The sequence below is a fragment of the Stegostoma tigrinum genome, chromosome 23 (assembly GCF_030684315.1).
Source record: "Stegostoma tigrinum isolate sSteTig4 chromosome 23, sSteTig4.hap1, whole genome shotgun sequence".
Taxonomy (NCBI): Eukaryota; Metazoa; Chordata; class Chondrichthyes; order Orectolobiformes; family Stegostomatidae; genus Stegostoma; species Stegostoma tigrinum.
This window is the reverse complement of record NC_081376.1, coordinates 20697594-20716998: the sequence shown is the minus strand read 5'-3', so window position 1 is coordinate 20716998 and position 19405 is coordinate 20697594. Positions and strand designations below refer to the sequence as shown.

General features: G+C 39.8%; 2 protein-coding genes across 8 annotated transcripts in view; one reads left to right on the top strand and one right to left on the bottom strand.

Annotated features, from left to right (window-relative positions):
• Positions 1-15674, top strand: part of zdhhc4 (zinc finger DHHC-type palmitoyltransferase 4) — a 38095-nt gene extending 22421 nt beyond the window's left edge. For 3 of the 6 annotated variants that reach the window (XR_009447124.1, XR_009447127.1, XR_009447129.1), the window contains 2 exons: positions 1604-1765; positions 10186-10455. The gene's annotated coding sequence lies outside the window, so the exon portion shown is untranslated. Of the gene's footprint in view, positions 1-1603; positions 1766-8516; positions 10458-15567 lie in introns of those variants that run through there. The other 3 variants (XR_009447126.1, XR_009447125.1, XR_009447128.1) reach the window with 3 other exon arrangements.
• e4f1 (E4F transcription factor 1) overlaps positions 1779-19405 on the bottom strand; it is a 29692-nt gene continuing 12065 nt past the window's right edge. For both annotated transcript variants that reach the window (XM_048552234.2, XM_059653978.1), the window contains 11 exons: positions 18836-19053; positions 17925-18045; positions 16936-17115; positions 15545-15705; positions 12883-13092; positions 12143-12248; positions 10707-10924; positions 7994-8192; positions 5203-5360; positions 4586-4648; positions 1779-4424 (listed from right to left, as the gene is read on the bottom strand). In XM_048552234.2, the coding sequence (XP_048408191.1) occupies positions 4080-4424; positions 4586-4648; positions 5203-5360; positions 7994-8192; positions 10707-10924; positions 12143-12248; positions 12883-13092; positions 15545-15705; positions 16936-17115; positions 17925-18045; positions 18836-19053 (1979 nt within the window). In that variant the 3' untranslated portion in view covers positions 1779-4079. The remainder of the gene's footprint in view (positions 4425-4585; positions 4649-5202; positions 5361-7993; positions 8193-10706; positions 10925-12142; positions 12249-12882; positions 13093-15544; positions 15706-16935; positions 17116-17924; positions 18046-18835; positions 19054-19405) is intronic.

Below are 19405 nucleotides of genomic sequence, written 5' to 3'. Positions count from 1 at the left end.
GAGTTGAAACTCCTGGTTGACAGATCACTCCGTCCACTCAACTCAAGAATTTCTCAATACCCTCAAGAACATAAACATCATAGACAATGAAATTATGGTATCCTTTGACATCACGGTATTATTCACGTCAATTGGCATCCCACTAGCCAAAGAAACACTGGCCAGATTACTAGAGGAAGCAGGAATGCAGACCAGCAGCTCCATCAGCATTGGCAACATACACAACCTACCAGACTTGTGCCTCACAACACACTTTGCCTTTAAGTATACAAACAGATCAATGACACATCCGTAGAGTCACCCCTCTCAGGACTCATCGCAGAGGCGGTCATACAAAGACTAGAACACACCACCCTCCCACTCATTGAACCTAACCTGTGAATCCAGTACATGGACGGCATGTGTGTCATCATTCAACGCACCAAACTAGAAAAGACCCACCACTACATCAACAACATATTTGCTGGGATTAAATTCACAAGAGGAAAAAACCAACAACCAATTTCCATTTCTGGACATTAAAGTTGAACATATGACCAACAGGGAGTTTCAAACCTCGGTGTACAGGAAAGCAACTCACACTCAACAAATCCACAACTTCCACAGCAACCACCCCAACATCCACAAATAAAGCTGCGTTAGGACACTATTTAAACGGGCCACCACTCACTGCAAACCGCTGGAACTATGCGGTAAAGACGAACAGCACCTATACAAAATATTCGCTATAAACAGATACCCCGCAACTTCATCCGCAAGTGCCTACTAAATAGACAAGAGGACACAGTACCCCTTAACACACTGTCCTACATCAAGAACATATCAGAACTGACAACAAGACTCCTAAGATCACTAAGAATCATGGTATCGCTCAAGCCCATAGCCACTCTGTGTCAAACACTCAAGGATTAAAGATACCGTTCCCACAACACACAGAACCAATGTAGTCGACAAAATACCATGCAATGACTGTCACAAGCATTACATTGGACAGACAGGAAGGAAACTACCCATCAGATTACACAAGTAACAACTAGCAGCAAAACGACATGACAAACGTTCCTTAATATCAGTACACTTGGACAATGAAGGTCATCAGTTTAACTGAGACAATGTAACCATAGTAGCGCAAGCCAAACAGAAATTCCTAGAGGCATGGTTCTCAACACATAATGAAATCAACATACATATAGAATTGGGCTCCATATACAAACCCAAACAGAACAAAAACCAGAAATGACACTATTCACCCATAATGGGCCAAACAGTATAAATACCAAGTGGAGTAGAACAACATTGTTTCATCGGCAGCCCCACTGATGATGTTACCTAGCATGGTGATGAACGAAAACAAGCCAGCTCAACACACAAGTAAACAACCTCAAATTCTTTGACAGTTAATGGGTGAGATAGTGATTGTGATAATGTCACTGGACTGGTAATCGAGAGGCAGAAGGTAATGCTTTGATACACTGGTTCAAATGCTACCACAATAACTAGGGGGATTACAAGTAAATTGAAGCTAATTTAATCTACAGCTAGTCTCATTAGTGATAAGTATGAAACTATCAATTGTAAAAACCCACTTTCTAATGTCTTTTAGCAAAATACATCTGACCTCCTTGACTGGTCTGGCCTACATGACTTCAGACACACAGCAATGTAGTTGTCTTTTTACTGCTCTCAAGTGGTCCAGCAAGTAATTCAGTTCAACGGCAACAAATGCCCATATGCCATAAAAGAATAAAGGAAATAAACGATACAGGTAAGAGCAATGTTATAATTCCAGCTTTATTTGAGGTCAACCAGGTCACATAGTGAGGCGCCAGTGTTGATCAGCAAAATAACTTACACGCCTTGAGTACGCTGAAAATTTAACATTAATGTAAAAAGATGAAATTCTCTCTCACAACCACATGGCATTTTCAATCATAAACACATCCATTTATCATTTGATGGAGAGTCTCTCTTATCCAGGACACAGTGACGTAGCCCTTTCTGGTAGAAATGCCACAATGCGGCAGTTTACCAGAGCACTTACACACACAACTGGGGAAAAAAAAATGTCTATCGGCAGGAAGATCCTGCAATACAGGTGAGCATATCTGTGTCCATTCTGGACTCTGGTGCCTATCTCAAGTTTTATTTAATTCCTGAAACAGTGATCCTGTAAATGGGCAATTGCTGTATGCCATGCACGCACTTCATTACCAATAAGAACAAGCTAAAGCACTGCTGGTAACATTTAAAAGGGATACTTTACAATCTGTACAATTCCAATATAATCTTTCTTGAAAAGTTTACCAGGTAATCTCAGATGAGACATATACCTTACATCACTTTGATCTGATACATTTTTTGTGTTACAATCCAGTTAGTTTTGGTCATACTTAAGGCCACTTTCTACAGATCTATCTTTCTGTTTTTCAAAAGTAATTTAAAAATCCTAACATTTGGATAAATGTCCCTGAAACAACAGCTTACAAATATTGTTCATAAATAGATTAATATCTGATTAAATAAGGTGTAATCTGGGGTAGAAAACATGCTGTTGTAGAGAATCTGTTAAAAAAAATCCTGCATTTTTATTTACAGCCAGATAGGCAACTCCCAAGTCCTATTTACAATAGAGGCAGTTAGCAGTGAATCATCTGAAAAGTACAAGTAAGCATTGTGTACATGCAACAATCTATCAAACAATATGAAAACAGAACTCCACCTTGGAGAATCCTGTATGTGTAATGGAAGTGAGCATGCCACATTTTCTTTAACAATCCCATGGAGTGTGGAAACATTCTTATTCAGGGCCACTGGCTGAGACATTGCGATAACCAAAATTCCACTTTTATTACACAGTATTCTGGGAGATTTTAGCCAAGATTGTGGGGACTTTTTCCTCATTCTATGTTTTTTGTGGCTCTGTTCACTATTCCTTCTACACATAGCATTTAAACGAAATAAAATCCCTGACCTTTCAAGAGCTGAAATCAGAGAGCACAAGCTTCTCTTCGGATTCCAACAGAGTTCAGAGGTGAGCTCCGTGAGGTATCATTTATTACAGAAATAAGCATTCCACTGATACATACAGAGTGTCTCTTTGTCAAGATTGTTACTGCAGGTTCCCATCATTACAGCTGAGGAAGCACCAAGACAGGAACACTTCATATTTTGTTTTTAAAAAGTCCACAACAGTTTCATCATATCCAGTGTCTCACTGGAAACAGCTCTGAACCACATTTGCAATTTCTGGGATTTCAATCTTCAAGTTAAAAAATACAATTTTCAATTTTTAGCCCACCTTGTACGGAGAACATGAGCTGTGAGAGCCGTGAAGGTATTTTAATTGAATCTGGATCTCAATTTCTTTTTATTGCCAATCTCTAATGTCAGTTTCTCGCAACTGCCTGCCTTGTGCCATCCTCTCTCATAGTTATTTTGGTTTCCAGTACTTACTGCTACCTCAACATTTTAATACCCCTGGTAACCCTTGGTAAAGCAATGAATCTTAAATAAGGCAGAGTGACTAGAGCATTAAACTCAGCTCCATTTGTGGCAGGGGCCATTTTTTTGGCACGAGGTAGTTATTTACAGAAATTAAGGAGGAGAGGTAGGAGAAAGAATCAAACACAAAGCAACCAGGAGTTCCACTGTTGGCCAGCAATAATTCAGTTTAATCAGCCAGATTCTGTCCAGCCCTGCTTTCAACAGCAACAGACACTCTATGGGCACAAACCCACCACTGTTCAGTAACCAGATCACATGTTGACACATTCCTGTGGGCACATGCGCTAAAGAGCACTCAGCCGCAACATGAAGCAGTTAGATATCTTGGCACTGTCCTCTGCAAAATGACTTACAGTTTCAGTGATACAGGAAGACCTTCAACTTGAGTGTTTCATTAATATAACGTAATACTGACACATATCACTGTGTGGCTTGGAACCAATAAACGGAATAACCAGGCATTGGTTCTTGGTGTGAAGCAGTAACCATGTAATGCAGTATTTATGGTTCTGGCACCCACTTTATTAATTATTTTCCCTTAATAGGGATGTGGGGAGGGCCTGTAAAAGCTCCTATCATTCACCCACTACCACGGTCTGTATTTCTACATCTCCATCCTGTGTAGCAATCATATATTCATCAGTATGTTCCAGCATCTCAATACCATCCGCTGCCACCATAGTGACAGTATTGTGGCTGGTCTCTAGGCTGCTTCCCGTCATCAAGGCCTCTCCTTCCTCAATGCTGGATGCCAGTGTCATTGCAACCTGCTCAGTGAGACTATCAGGAGTTGCTATGGTGATTGTGTCTGCCACCTCTTCATGGTTGTCTTCCATGGAAACATTCTGGACAATTATCTGATGGCCAGAGTTGGCCTGGTTCACGATTTGCTGCACAACCTTCATGATCTGACTGTCAACCTGAAAAGGAAGGTAAAATAGCTGAGCATCAGACACATTGATGCCAGATACGTCAAACGGAAACATTTTAACAATGCACAGTAAATATAAAGAATATAAAACCAGGGGTGTGATTAATTCTTTAAATGTCTGGAGTCAAGGAGCAACCATCAACCACCAACCTGATGCTTAGAGCTTTGGATCAGAGTACCCACGTCACTGCTTCCAGCAACTTCAGCAGGAGCCTGGCAATAAAACACAGAAACAAAAGGAATGTTAGATATGACAGCTTTACAAAAGTTGCAACCAGCGCAAATCATAAATACACCGCTGCCTCAGTACAATTCACATGGACACAACAACTCTAACAAAGATCCATGCGTACAGCTACCCTCGTACAGATATGTACAAAGATGACCTACACATACAAATCTCACACACGTTAATATCCCACACATGCAACTCACATGTACACTAATAACCCATGTTTTATGTTTTTTTAAGCGACCACTTCATGTGCATAGTCTGTAACCTGTACAGCCAGAGGTCCATGCAGCTTAATGGGAACATTGCAAGTAACTCAAGTAAACCAGTAATTTGCTCACAATTCACATGACCACTAACAATACAGAGATCACATAAACTAACAGCCCAGGCAGAGATCAAACTTTGATAATGCCCCATGCAACAAGTCATACATAGCTACACTTGAGGGGAGATCAGTGGTTATACCACCAGTACCATTCTTCAGAAGAGTGGTGATCTAAGTGTTTTTAAATATGGAGAATCCCCCAGGTACCTCAATTATATACTCCTGTGTGTTGGCCACCACTGAGGAGAACTCCACCAGCACTGTATGGGGGTCATCAGTGATAATGGTTGCAGCAACGTTATCTGTGGCCTGGGTATCTGTTGATATCTGTTGTTCCAGCTCTTTACATCCAACATGACAACCCCCTCCAGAGAAAACAGTATCAGGTTAATTTACAATAAATTATATTGAAACCACTCTAACAATCAACTAAATCATGATAAATCTGTGTCTTAATTCTTAACCATAATGGTTAATACATTCTCTAAAAAAGATCGATCAAGTTTTTTTTAGATAAAGATTTATCATACCCTCTGTATGAAGAAATGCTTCCTGACTGCACCTATAAATGGCCTGGCTCTAATGATAACGTTATGCCTGACCGGCTCTGCACTCCCAACCAAGTTCTTTCCTCTGATGTACCATATTGATTAACTTCATTTTAAAATACTTTATATCACCCCTTAATCTTCTAAGCTTAAGGAAATACACACCTAATATGTGCAAGATGTCTCCATATTTTAACCTTTCCAGTGCTGATACAATCCTGGTTAACTCATACTGCATTCCCTCCAAGGGGAGATGTTGGTGTGGCGCCCAAAGTGAACATAGTACTCTAGTTGGGGTCTAAGCAGAGCAACTGGTAACAAAAACTTTTGACTTTTTGTATTTCAGTCCATGATACCATTTTTCATTTTATGTTTTGTTCCTGCCCACTTGCTACTGGTGATTTCCGGCCTTCTTGAACCTTTCTTCTTTTAAAACTATTCATTTGCAGAACGTGGATGTCACCTACTAACCAGCATTTATTGCCCATCCTAGTTGCCCTTGAGAAGGTGGTGGTGAGCTGCCTTCTTAAACTGCTGCAGTCCCCGTTCTGTAGGTTGACCCACAATACCCTCAGGGAGAGGAATCAGGATTTTTTCTCAGTGACAATTAAGGAACTGCAATATAATTCCAAGTCAGGAGGGTAAGTGGCTTGGAGGGGAATTTCCACAGCAATCACACGCATAGTTTAGCCTACTAACAACTTCCATTTACAACATTCTGCTCCGGTCTACATCATTTACAGTGCCACCAATCTTGGATATACAGTTCTCTATTCTTTCATCCAAGCAAATAACTTATAAATTACAGTGAAAAGTTCAGCATCCAGTACAAATTCCTGGTGGACACCATAAGTCACACCCTGCCAAATTAAGCACATACCAGTTATCTCTACTCTTTGACTCCTACTTCCTAACCAGATTTCATCATATTAAGCCCAAGGGCCTGTTCTGCGCTATTTGTTCTATGTTCTATATTTTAAGGTCAAATAGTGTTTCGCCGATTTCAAAGAGGGTTGATGTAGTTTACATGGACTCCAAAGTCTCATGAGCAAAGTTAAAGAATTAGAAGGGTCAGTGGCCGCAAGGAAAATAATTTTGCTAAAGCAGAGGAAACAGACAGTGGTGGTGAACTTTATTTTCTGAAAAGGAGAAAGGTATAACGTAGAATTTTACAGCGGATTGTATTAGGACCGTTATTTGGTTTGGTCCATATTAATTATCCAGACTTAGGCATGCAGAGCACACTTTCTAAATTTGCAAAGTTTGGAAATAGTGTGTACTGTGAAGACAACAATAGACTTTAAAATAACACTGGCTGATGGAATTAGCAGCTACTTGGCAGTTGAAATTTTACACAGAAAGTTGTGAAGACAGTAATTTCAATAGAAAGAATGATAAACAGCAACAGAAAATAAGCTATATTATTCTAAAGTGGATGCAGCGCAAAGAGCCCTAGGGATGCATATGCAGAAACTACTGAAGATGGCATACAGTTTTAGAAAATGATTAACAGGATGTGCAGAATTTTACAATTACAGATAGAGGAATAGAAAGTCAAATCCAAGGAAATTATGTTGAACTTTTTTAAAAACACTGGTTCAACTTCAACTGAAATATTATATCCTACTCTGGATACCATACTTTAGAAAGGATATGAAGACACTGGAGAGGATACAAAGAAGATTTTCAAGAATGGTTGCAAGGATGGCAGACTTCACTTATGTATTAGCAAAGTTGAGACTGTTCTCCAAAGAGAGGTTGAGAAAATATTTGATAGAATAGTAAAAAATTAAGAAGGGTCTGGATAGAGCAGATAGGGAGAAATTGTTCTCAAACAAAGAACTAGAAGTGACATGAGTTTTTTTTTTCCCTCTCTCTCAAGGAATACTTGGGATCTGGAATGCATTGGTTTGGTGGTCACAATTCCTAATTTCATCAGAGAATTTGGCCATTATATGAAGAGAAATAATCTGGGGGAAGGTTGGGAGTGGGAATAGCAGAGTTGCTTTTACAGGGAACCAGCATGGACAAGACAAGCCAAATGGCCTCCTTCTAAGCTGCAACTACTGGCTGGTACTATTTAACAGGATATTTCAGCAAAGACATTAGATTTCAGCTGTCCAGGCACTCTTCAGTTTCCTTCCAAAATTCGTTCAACCCTCTATCCCTTTCTGCTCTTTTAAATTCTCCTTAAAACTACCTCTCTGATCAAACCTTTGGTGATTTGTTCTAATATCTCCATATATCAACTTCTGCCTCATTATTCTCTGGTAAAGTGTATTGGAATCTTTTACTACATTAAAAAGGCTATAAAAATACAAGTTTTTGTTACTAAAATAGTGACAGGACCTTAAAACTGAGTAACAAATGGCAGGTGCAGATTGTTAAACTCTAATCCTGTTCAGCAATGCTTTCCCTCCCACCAAGTACCCACCTGGCTTCATACACACCTTTGGCACGTAAATGTCGATTAAGCGTCCCATGTTCCGCAAAGCCTCTGCCACATTTGTAGCATGTGAATGGTTTTTCTCCTGTATGGAGGCGCACGTGTCGGATGAGGGAGCCCTTCTCTCGAAACGCACGAGTACAATAGTCACACGCAAATGGTTTGTCCTCAGAGTGCGTCCTCAAATGAACTTGCTGTGCATTCTGTGAAGACAGAAATCTCCATTAGAGAGCCAACAGAAAAAAACAACTCTCTTCATTGCACACAGTACCCACCGAATATACATAGGAAATAAACTGAATTTATATGGCACCCTTCACAAACTTGGGACTCCATAAATCTTGAGACATTCCAAAACACTACACTGCTCACTACTGTATTATATGAAATTCACAGCTAATTTGTGCACAACAAATTTCCATATTGCATTAATGACCAGATCACCTGCTTTTTTAAAATGATATTGACTGATGGATAAACATCTGTCAGGATACTGTGGATAAAACATCTGCTCTTCTCTACTACAGCGCCATCAAAACATAATCAGAACAGAGTCAAAGCTACATTTGGAGTGCCAACACAGATCGAGATACAATCAATTTCAATGAAATGTAAAGAGAGATGGCACCATTTTAATCCAAAAATAGAAAACAGTAAATCCAGCTTAGAGGTGGAAGTGTTACAAATGAAATGCAGAGACGCAAGATGCAAGGTTACAACTAGGAGGCACTGAGAGAGAGAGACACACAGCTATGATCAGAACATACAGGGATACAATCAGATTGAAGGCAGTTTTCTATATGAGGCAGCACTGTATTAAAATCGGACATTCAATAAAACTACAACCAGATGTATAGAGACAAGGCTGTTACTGGAATTTACAGAAAGAAGACGGACAGTCAACACTACAGAAATGCACCTGTGATAAGACAGCCAGGCCAACCCATCGTCTTATGCAAACCGAGATTGAGTTACAATCAAATGTGCAGGGAGGCAGATCTATTCCAATGCTACACTCATTAAATCTGAATAACAATTGTGGAAAAGATTTCTCAAACTCATTAACATGCTGTTTTGACAATAATGAGATTATTCATAAAGATTACGTGAAGGAAGACAGACATATAACCATATGTCCATATGACCGCCCCATATAAATGTTCAATCTCCTTTAATGCCATCTAGCTATGACTTGCACGACTTCCAGAGAATGAGGTTAAAACCTTTATTCAGCATGGCTGCCCTTACACAAAATCTTAAGCAAATCACTGGAGCAGATAAAATTCCCTGATGTTCTCATTTAAGGTGGGTGGACAGGGTCAAGTCTATTTTGAGTTCTGGTAGGCTCGGTCAACTGGTCTCTATAGAAGTGCCAATTGTGGTTCAGAGGGTAGCATACACACTTCTGAGTCTGAAGCTTGTGCTTTCAAGATCCAGTCCAGAAAGCCAGGCTAATAGTCCCAGGACATTATCAAGGGAGTGTTTCACTGACATGGAAGTCATCTTTGGATAAAAGATGAAAGATTTCAATGTTATTTTGAAGAGCAGCAAAGTTCACTCCAGGGCCCTTGGTAATAGTCATCCCCTAACAAACATCACTAAAACAGAGTATAGTGATTAGCACATGACTGTGTGTGGAATTTTGCTCTATTCAAATTGATTGCTATGTTGTCTACATGACAAAATGACCGTAGGTAGCTGAATCCTTGGAACACTCTACCACAGTGAGGGCACTGGAGGTTTTTGCAGCTGTTCTCACTTTGTGACTTTGTCTAAGTATGTATCTATTGGAAAAACAGTTTGAAACAAAACAGCACCTTTTTGGCTGTGAAGCGCTTTAGGACATTCTTAATATTGACAGTCACTATAAAAGCGCAAGTCTTTCTTCCTTACAAGCAATGGCAGTCAATTGCGAAAATGTGTTACCTGAATTACTAATTTATAATATCAAGCATGTGTACATAGAAAAACTTAAACAATGTGAAAATAACTTTTCAAAGCAGAGGACACTGGCTTCAGCAGCAAAAAATGCTGAACCCAAGCTGCTAGATCAAAATAGAGAGTCTGCAACACCTTCAAAGAAAGGTCAGTTGACCCAGTTGGCGAGTGTAAAATATACTGGTTTTGAAAATGCAGAAGTTGCCACAGATTCAACAGCCTTTGTTTTCTCTCTCTTTCTCTAAAACCCCTGCAAAGTTTGAATTAAAAACCTACCAGAAGAACTCATCAACAAACTCATCTGAGAGTTCTTAAAGGAGTCCTCTGAATTTAAACCACTGACAAGGAGAATTCAACCAGGCATAACTGATCCAGAAAAAACAAAATGTCAATAGCTTGTGTGCAAAATGTCTTGGATCGCACACCAGCATTCAGAACAATCAAAGAATCCATTTATCCTGATATAATTGTTACTTGGTAAAAGTTCTTTAAGATCTATATTTGTGTGTGTGCATCTTTTTAAATCTTTTATTAATAATTTTTACATCTCTAAGTTTTTGTTTGCAATAAACGATTTATCAACATGGCTGTCTTGTTTTTGACATACACCTATATAGTATAATATAAATAACTAACTGTGTCACTTCCCTTGAGAAGTTCAAACTTTGGCGTGGCCAGTTGAAGACTGCAACAAGTAATCAGTCCACCTCTTCTAACTTCATAATACTGCCGTGGTACTGGTTTACAGGCTTATCTTATTATCACGTTGTCTCTCTGACCTTGGTTTTGTATCTTTTGCCACATTTTGGGCACGAATACGGCCGATCGTCTGAATGTGCTCTCATGTGCTCCTTTACGTGGGCGATACTCTTGTAGAGTTTGCCACATTCCCCGCATTTGAAACGCCGCTCATTGTAGTGAGATTCCAGGTGCTTCCTCAGAATGTAGGCTGTCATAAACTCCTTTTCACACAACTCGCACCTGTGGGGCTTGTAACCTAGAAAAATATGTCAGGTTTAGCAAGTTTCTAGCAGTCACATTGCACAACCTAATGATGGAGATAGCATATGGTCGGGGTCTCCCTCAACTCTTTCTGCTCATGGTCATAGCAGAAAACCAACCTCAAAAGTATACCCATATCTCCTATGAACTGAAACTGGAAACCATCAACGTGACTGTGTGCTTTGAGATTAATTCCCGGTTTACATCCATGTTAAATTTGCCCCATGCACATAGAACATTACAGCACAGTACAGGCCCTTCGGTCCTCGATGTTGTGCCGACCTGCCATACCAATCTGAAGCCCATCTAACCTACACTATTCCATGTACGTCCATATGCTTGTCCAATGACGACTTAAACGTACTTAAAGTTAGCGAATCTACTACCGTTGCAGGCAAAGCGTTCCATACCCTTACTACTCTCTGAGTAAAGAAACTACCTCTGACATCTGTCCTATATCTTTCACCCCTCAATTTAAAGCTATGCCCCCTCATGCTCGTCGTGAAGACAATATGTTCCATTATGTCTTCTACATAGTGCAAGATCATTGATCTATTTTATGTATCTCTTTCTGTTCCAAAAAAATTACTATTGATCTAAAAAGATGGGTCAATTTGGCTGATTCTCTGCAATCTGTTCTAGCCTCTTGCATCTTCCACAATTTCCTATGTTGCACCATTGTACTTCAGCGAACCTGACCCTAAAATCCAGAAATCCCTTCCTAGGTATGCCTGTGTCTCTCTCCCTTAAGTTGCCTGTTAAAACCTGTCTCTTTGACCAAGCTGTTCTAATACATTTTAATGTGACTCAGTGTCAGATAACTGTTCTTATGAAGTGTGTTGGGGCATTTTAGCATGTTAAAGGTGCTATGTAAATACAACTTGTTGGTGAGGCAAGAAAGGAATGATAATTGTTTTTATAAGCACTGAAGAAATTTGAGTACAAGAGGCAGTAACTTGAGTGAGAGATAATGGGAACTGCAGATGCTGGAGAATTCCAAGATAATAAAATGTGAGGCTGGATGAACACAGCAGGCCAAGCAGCATCTCAGGAGCACAAAAGCTGACGTTTCGGGCCTAGACCCTTCATCAGAGCTCTCGAAACGTCAGCTTTTGTGCTCCTGAGATGCTGCTTGGCCTGCTGTGTTCATCCAGCCTCACATTTTATTATCTTGCAGTAACTTGAGTGTCTGGTTTGTGCCTATTGTACTTACCCAAGTGTGCCTTAATATGCAGGCGTAGGTAGCTGGATCCTCTGAACACTCGACCACAGTGAGGGCACTGGAAGTTTTTGCAGCTGTTCTCACTTTTTGGGTTTGTCTAAGTATGTATATAATGAAAAAAAACAGTTTAAATGGAAACAAAATGCCATAAAACACACTAACCCATCAGATCCATCCCCACAAACCATTTCCTGAGCAAGGAGCTCGTTGGACCACATGGCTCTCTCTCATCACTTCATTGTTTAAGTGTTATCTTAGGGGTGACACAGTCAGAATTTACACAACACCAGATTATAGTCCAACAGGCTTATTTAAAATCACAAGCTTTTGGAGCTTTTAAGCTTGTGATTTCAAATTAACCTGTTGGACTATAATCTGGTATCGTGTGACTTCTGACTTTGTCCATCCCAATCCAACAACAGCATCTCTACATCATGGATGATATACAACATGGGAGGAACTTGGCAAGCAACCTCTCCACCTCCAGAGGCAGGATCTACATTCAGATAAAACACACAAACATGAGAAAAATAGAATTGTTACTGATTCAGGGGCACTCAAGACAGATGACAGACTGAAAGATGGACCCCTTCCTGATCATATTGCTCAAAATTGACATCTACCTGTAAAAGTGGAAAATTGCCCAGATATCTCCTATACACATAAAAGCAGAAGAAATTGAAACCAGTGGCGTTGAATCAAGACTGAGTACAATAGTGCATTGGAGGTACCGTATCATCTTCCTCTATCTCGTTGCAACAGTCCTCAATGACATCCTCTCCAAGGCCTTCCTCGACAGTCAATGGAGAAGCTTCTTCAGATTTCTGGGTATCTCCAATTGTCACAGTTTCTATGACAATCCCAGAATTCCTCATAGCCTGACAGATCAGGTTCTCATTGCCAGTCTCTCCTGCTGGAGGCAGCTCAGTGGAAGTAAGTGACTGTGGAGGAAAAAAAATATTGATCATCCCTTCAACAATCCTAACAAGAAGTAAAATCAAACTTTTATAGAGCAGTGACTGGCATCTATCATCTTCTGGGGTTTAAAGGCTCATAGCTTCTTTTAAAAGAAGGAAAAGGAAGTTAAGATAACTGCAGGGGTGGCAGGAGGGTGAAGTGAATCAGGTGGTAGGATGGAAAGTGGGTGAGGTGGCTAATGTGGCAGTTGAGTATGTGAGGGAGTTGGGTGGGCGAGAAGATAGAGCAGGTCAGGTGTCTTTGAGATTAACCGAGTGCCCAGTGGTGGCATGAGGGGCTCAGGTCTCCCACAGGGTGGAGGTGGAGCAGTCAGTTTTTTTTTGAATGGGAATGGGGGAAAAAAATCAGTTTTTAATCTCTCAAGTTACCTTGCGACCTGTTATGGTGAGTAACTCCAAAATCTCCAACTCTAACTCAGAACTGGGTACATTTTCGAATGGTTCCAGTCACTAGGCATTTGCCCATCAGAAGTTTGAATATCCCTGATACTTACCTCATAGTCTGAGAACAGAAATACTGATACATCTTTCAGGGTGCATCTAGTGACTGGCTGATTGGAGACCGGAAGATCTGGGTCAATAAATACACATTTTTTTTGGAGAGAAGTAGGCTTCTGTAATTCAGCTTTAGAATCGTTCCTCCCTGTTTCCCCCATAACAGGATTCAAAATTACTTGGAAGATGATTATGGATGAGGAAGGCAATTCAGCCTATTTTAGTCTGTTCATCCATTCAAATGGACCGTACACTCCCCTCTGTATAATATCTAACTGTTAACTCAATAATTTCGGCATGTTCAGTTCCTCTGCTCTATCCAGAAGTTCATTACTGTCATCAGTCTTAAATCTAAATTTTATTAGTTTGAACCCTTATTCTATTGTCACAACTTAATTTCAAAGTAATATGTCACATATATGCTTTCAATACCTTTTGTCAAAGTGCAACGGAACGTTGAATGAAATAGCCAGAAGATAGAATATAAATCAGAAACAGTTAACAGTCAAACTGCATTTCAAACACTTCATAGCTCACCAGTAGGCAGTGATTAAAGAAATTGAGCACTGTGGGTAGAATTGGGCTGCGGCATGAGATTGATGCCTATCGTCGGGGGTCTGAGTTATGCAGAAAGGAGGGAGCAACTCTGAGAAGACAGTTAAAGGATGACACCTGAAACCCTGAGAGACAGGATCGTAAATAGTTTGCAAGGATAAGCATATAAGAAATAAAACAGTTTGTTTAAAAAGGGGCTCCACTTTGTACCTTTTTTTAAACAAACATATTTCTATTTAAAATCTCAGGATCTCCCATGGTTCTGCAGCCAAAGTAGTACTTTTTGTGTATAGTCACTATTTTTACAAAAGATGGAAACATACATCTTGAACATTCATTTCCTCCATCACTGGCACAACATGTCTGTATTGTGCAACATCTTTATGATTTGCTGCAGCAACTTCTTTGACAGCACCTTCCAAATCCATGACCTTGATCACATTCAAGAAAAGGGCAGCGGGTGAAACGGGACCACCAGTACCTCCAATGATTCCTCCAAATCACGCACCACCCCGACCTGGAAATATGATTATTCCTCAGTTGTTGCTGAGTCAACATGCTGGTGCTTCCTACCTAACAGCACTACACACTAGCACTTTCACCACACAGATTGCAACGGTTCAAAAAGGTAGCTCACCATTACATTTTCAGACTGTACGTTTTAGAGATGTTGTTTTAGGAATAATTATGAGCTGCCATATCTCAGGGGAACTTCCCTTCTCTTTGAAATGGTGTCATGGAATAATTTGGATCTACCTGAGAGAACACACACAGGCTATGGTTTAACACATCAGCATAAGACAAAACTTCCCACAGTGCAGAGATTCCACATGGCCTAACATTGGGCTCTAGATTGACACATGAACTCAGAAGCCTCAGAAGTCAGAGTTTAGCCCAAGAAAAAGTGCAACTGTTTATTGAGTATTTTGTTTCCATTTTCAATGGAGGGAGGTAAAAGAGATCTGACAGGCAACTTCTGAAATATTGAAAAGGAATGGCATTAAAAAATTAATTTTTCTATTTCTCCTCCCATTGATCAGTGCAAGTCCTAAATACTAAAGGAGTTTAGCAGAGAGATAGCAGAACTAACAATAATTTTCTAATCACCTTCAGAACTGGCCAAAGGAAATAACAGGAAATGTTACTATCTTCAATAAGAAGGGGGAAAGGCAAAAGGAAGGGAATTACAGGTAAATTATCATTCCCTTGCTTGTAGGTAAACAAAACTAAAATTGAGATGTTCTATTAATGGAGATAAACTATGTCTTACATAAATTTGAAGTATCCTTCTGTATTATCTCCCCCTTTATTTACGAAAAGGGAATATTTTCACAGAAGGCATCAAAGCATGTTGGAAAAGTTTTACCTCTGGTTTCTGTTCAACTTCAGGGTCCAAAGTCTGGCTCACATTATGGACTTGCAGCTCCTCGAAGTTTCCTTCAGAGTTTGCCAGCACACTGATCACTGCTGTTGTTTCTGGGGAGTTTGACGCTGCTGTGGAAACCAGTTCCTCAATCTGTTTATTTACTGGAAGTTAAAAAGATAAGGATCGGGGACCAAGAGTAAGAAAACACTTGTTGTGCTTAGATCACTTGAATGCTTGGCTACAAACACACTGCTTACCGCACTATTTTTCTCAAGGGCCAGTGATATGAAGGTGGTTTGTGTGCGGAGGGCTTGGTTCATTGTGCAACCAATTGCTTGCTTTCTCTCCTGCAGTGTCACTAAACAAGGACGTTGATAGTTTTCTAGTACAATATCAGTCTGTTCCATATATACACAGTCTAAACTTTTTGTTGAGGAACCTGGTAAATCTACCTGTTAATTTTATATTTTCAGCCAGTTTCTCCTCAATAGCTTGAACCTCCACAGGTGGGGATGATCGTCTGAGACTGTAGCTAAGTGATCTCAACAAACTATCTATTTTTTCTTTCCCTCCCCTTGTTATTAGGACATTAGAAGGTCTGCTTAGCATTGCTCAGACTGGAAGACAGGAAGGAACATAGGTACAGGAAGAGATCATTCAGCCACTTGAGCTAGTTCTGCCATTGAGTTGGATCATCACTGGTGTGTATCTCAACTTTGCCCAACCAACCTAGTTCTAGAACAGGTACTATCTTACCTTGCCTAACAAGACTGCATTAATATGCACAATATATTAACCTCACTTTCAACATTTCCAATTGGTGTCTGAACCTTTGGCCAGTTTCCTATCCCCCAACTAACATCCACAAAATGAAAGAGATAACTCAAATTCTACTACACTTCGAGCGATGAAGTAACTCGGACATTATCTCTGAGTGGCCTAGCTCCAATTTTAAAATTATGTCCCTTATTCTTGACTCCACCAATAAAGAAATAATTTCTCTGTATAAAACTCCTTCAGTCATTTTAAACTTCTCAATTTAGATCCTTCATTCTTCCAAACTCAAGGGAATACAATTCCAGTTTATACAACCTGCTGTCTTAACTTTACCCTTTCAATTCCAATGACATTCTAGTGAGTCTACACTGCCACTTCTCCAAGGCCCATGTATCCTTGCCCAAAACTGAATGTTTACTCCATTTGGGTCGAACCAGAGTTCTGAACGAGTAACAAGAGGAGAAGATCCCTCCAGCCACTTAACAGCCTTTCTAACTGCTCCAATGATTAATCTCGATTTCTTCTAATCTATATTAAAACTTTCTCAATCAGATTCGATAAGCATGCCGAGTAATTAACAGTTCATGTCACAGAACACACGGTCAATGTAGTACCTTCCTGAGTCTCAGTTTTATTTACTGGTTCAGGCTCTTCCTGATAGGGTGCTGAAACAAGTTTCATTTGCTGGAACTTGGCTTTCTCTGTACAGGGGGTGATAGCTTTCATATGGCGAGTGAGTGCTCCAGACTCTCGGAAACTCATCCCACACATCCGGCATTTGTATGGTCGTTCATCTGGGGATACATTGTAACAGCTGTTAAAGCTCCAGACTAAACTCTGATAACCTTTCAAACACAGGTATGTGCTAAACATTCACAACCCCTACTGAGGCCTCAGTAATTTTAATGCCACTCAGTTATGGTACCTTGAAACATTTTAAACTAAGAACAAATCAATGAATCAACTGGTCAAATAACTTGCATTTTAACAAAGAGAGCACCAGTTCTTATTTCATTAGAAACCCAAATGTAATTATTCCATTTGTGCAATTATCACAAAGTAGCTAACGCAACTGAACTGCTTCGATATAAAGTAGTGGAGATTTCCTTAAACTAGATATGGGGATAGTTAGAAGCACACAGGGGATTAAGACATTTTTAAGCAGACTGTATGTAAACTTACACAGGGTACAAGCAAATGAAATGGGGAAGGTGAAGCTCAAAACACCACCTGGGGTTAATCTGTTTTGGGAGGAGATACATAGCCCCACACTGCAAGCCAGCTTGAATGAAATCAATTGAAAGGTAATCAGGGGCATAGGGTGCTGTTCAACTTGCGACAGCTGCAAAACTTCAGATCTTTCAGTGCCAGACAGGGTGGAGTGTGGAGGACAGAGAGAGATCACTCAGGAGACTACAAGTAAGTCAGATCCATAGGCAGCCTCAACAAGGGTCAGAGAAAAGTGCCATCAGCATCTAGCAAACTAGAGATTTTAAAATAGTCAATGATAATATTAAGGAAAAAAGACAGAGGCTAAGCAACTGTTCACTGAAACCTAAACCAATTACAGTCAGACTCAATGATCTGGTCTGGTTTTTCTCACCTGTGTGCCGTCGATTGTGTCTAACTAAAGATCCCTTTGTTCTAAATGCCATCCCACAAATCTTGCATTTGAAAGCCTTCTTGTCACTATGGGTAACCATGTGAGCCTTTAGGATGACAGCCTGCAAGTACAGCATTAAATCCTCTGAAAACAAATTCTAATCTGCCAGATTCAAGCTCTTTTATATACGCGCGCACGCACACACACACACACACACACAGTAGGTATATAGAGACATTTCTTTTAATAAGCTCTCATTACCCGTGTGCCTTTAACTTCTGAGCTAACGTTTCCAACATTATAGAAATTAATCCTAATTACCATATCAATGAGTTGCTAATTAATTATTTAACAACAGACAGTATTACTTCCCACAAGCAGAGAAGTGGGATTTTTTTCTGGGAGGGGGTGCATGGGGATTCCAAAATTTTAACTTCAGCATGCTCTACATATCACGGCATCTGTGTCAGTCAAAGTTCACAAATAACAGGGGTACACATGTGACTATAAAAGATCAGTCTTACAAGTGTTGCATGTTGAATATTTTTTAAATGACAAAATTTTGATTGTTTATTGAAAGAAAGACGTCATTCATTTATTCCAGACCACACTATTCTTCCACTGTACACCAATCTTCAGGCAAATACAATGTGCCAATGTCATTAACCAATTGTTAAATGCTGTACAAGTACTGCACAGAAAAATTATTGTATACTAGTCTTAAAGGGTTTGTTAAACCTAAATGAAGACGGATTTTGGGGAAGAAAACTAGGTTAAAAACCTACATACACACGTACCTAACATTTAACAAAGGGGCTTTCTATTTCATTTACATTTTATTCACCTTTCAATTTTGCTAATATACATTTCGCATTTGTAACCCCTCCCCATATTTTAAGTGATCAACTGACCGTTTTAAAGGTCTTTTCGCAGACTTGACATATAAATCGTCCTTCATCGGTTAGAATTATTTCATATTTTTTCTTCTCAGCCCCAATCTCTTCTTCCATGCCTTTCTGATTACTGTGGCCATCAATTCCGTCACTGGTGGACTGCTCACTCTGATGAGACTGAGGGTAGTCCCGTAATTGCTCCTCCGAAATCTGACATGTTTTGTTGCTCCCATCATCTGAAAATAATTTTATATATTAAGAAATGAGGCCCCAAATTACACTGACCCAGACCAGTAGTGACTCATAGCTCTAGAGTGTTCAAAGTCCAGATATTATACAAATTTCCCAAAAGCCCAAACTTTAAAAACAGAAATCGTGGTAGGTGCCTGCATGGGGCAATAATTTTGATTTGGAATTTACTTGTAACAATACAAGATGTTTAAATTCACAGTGGAAGTATACTCCCATTAATCCCAAAACTCTTTATAAATTAGAAAGAAAAACAAATTTTTGTACCCTAAACACACCCTTGTACAGCACCAATAAACACACCTTGTGGTGCTCCTAAAAAGCTGCTCATACAGTACT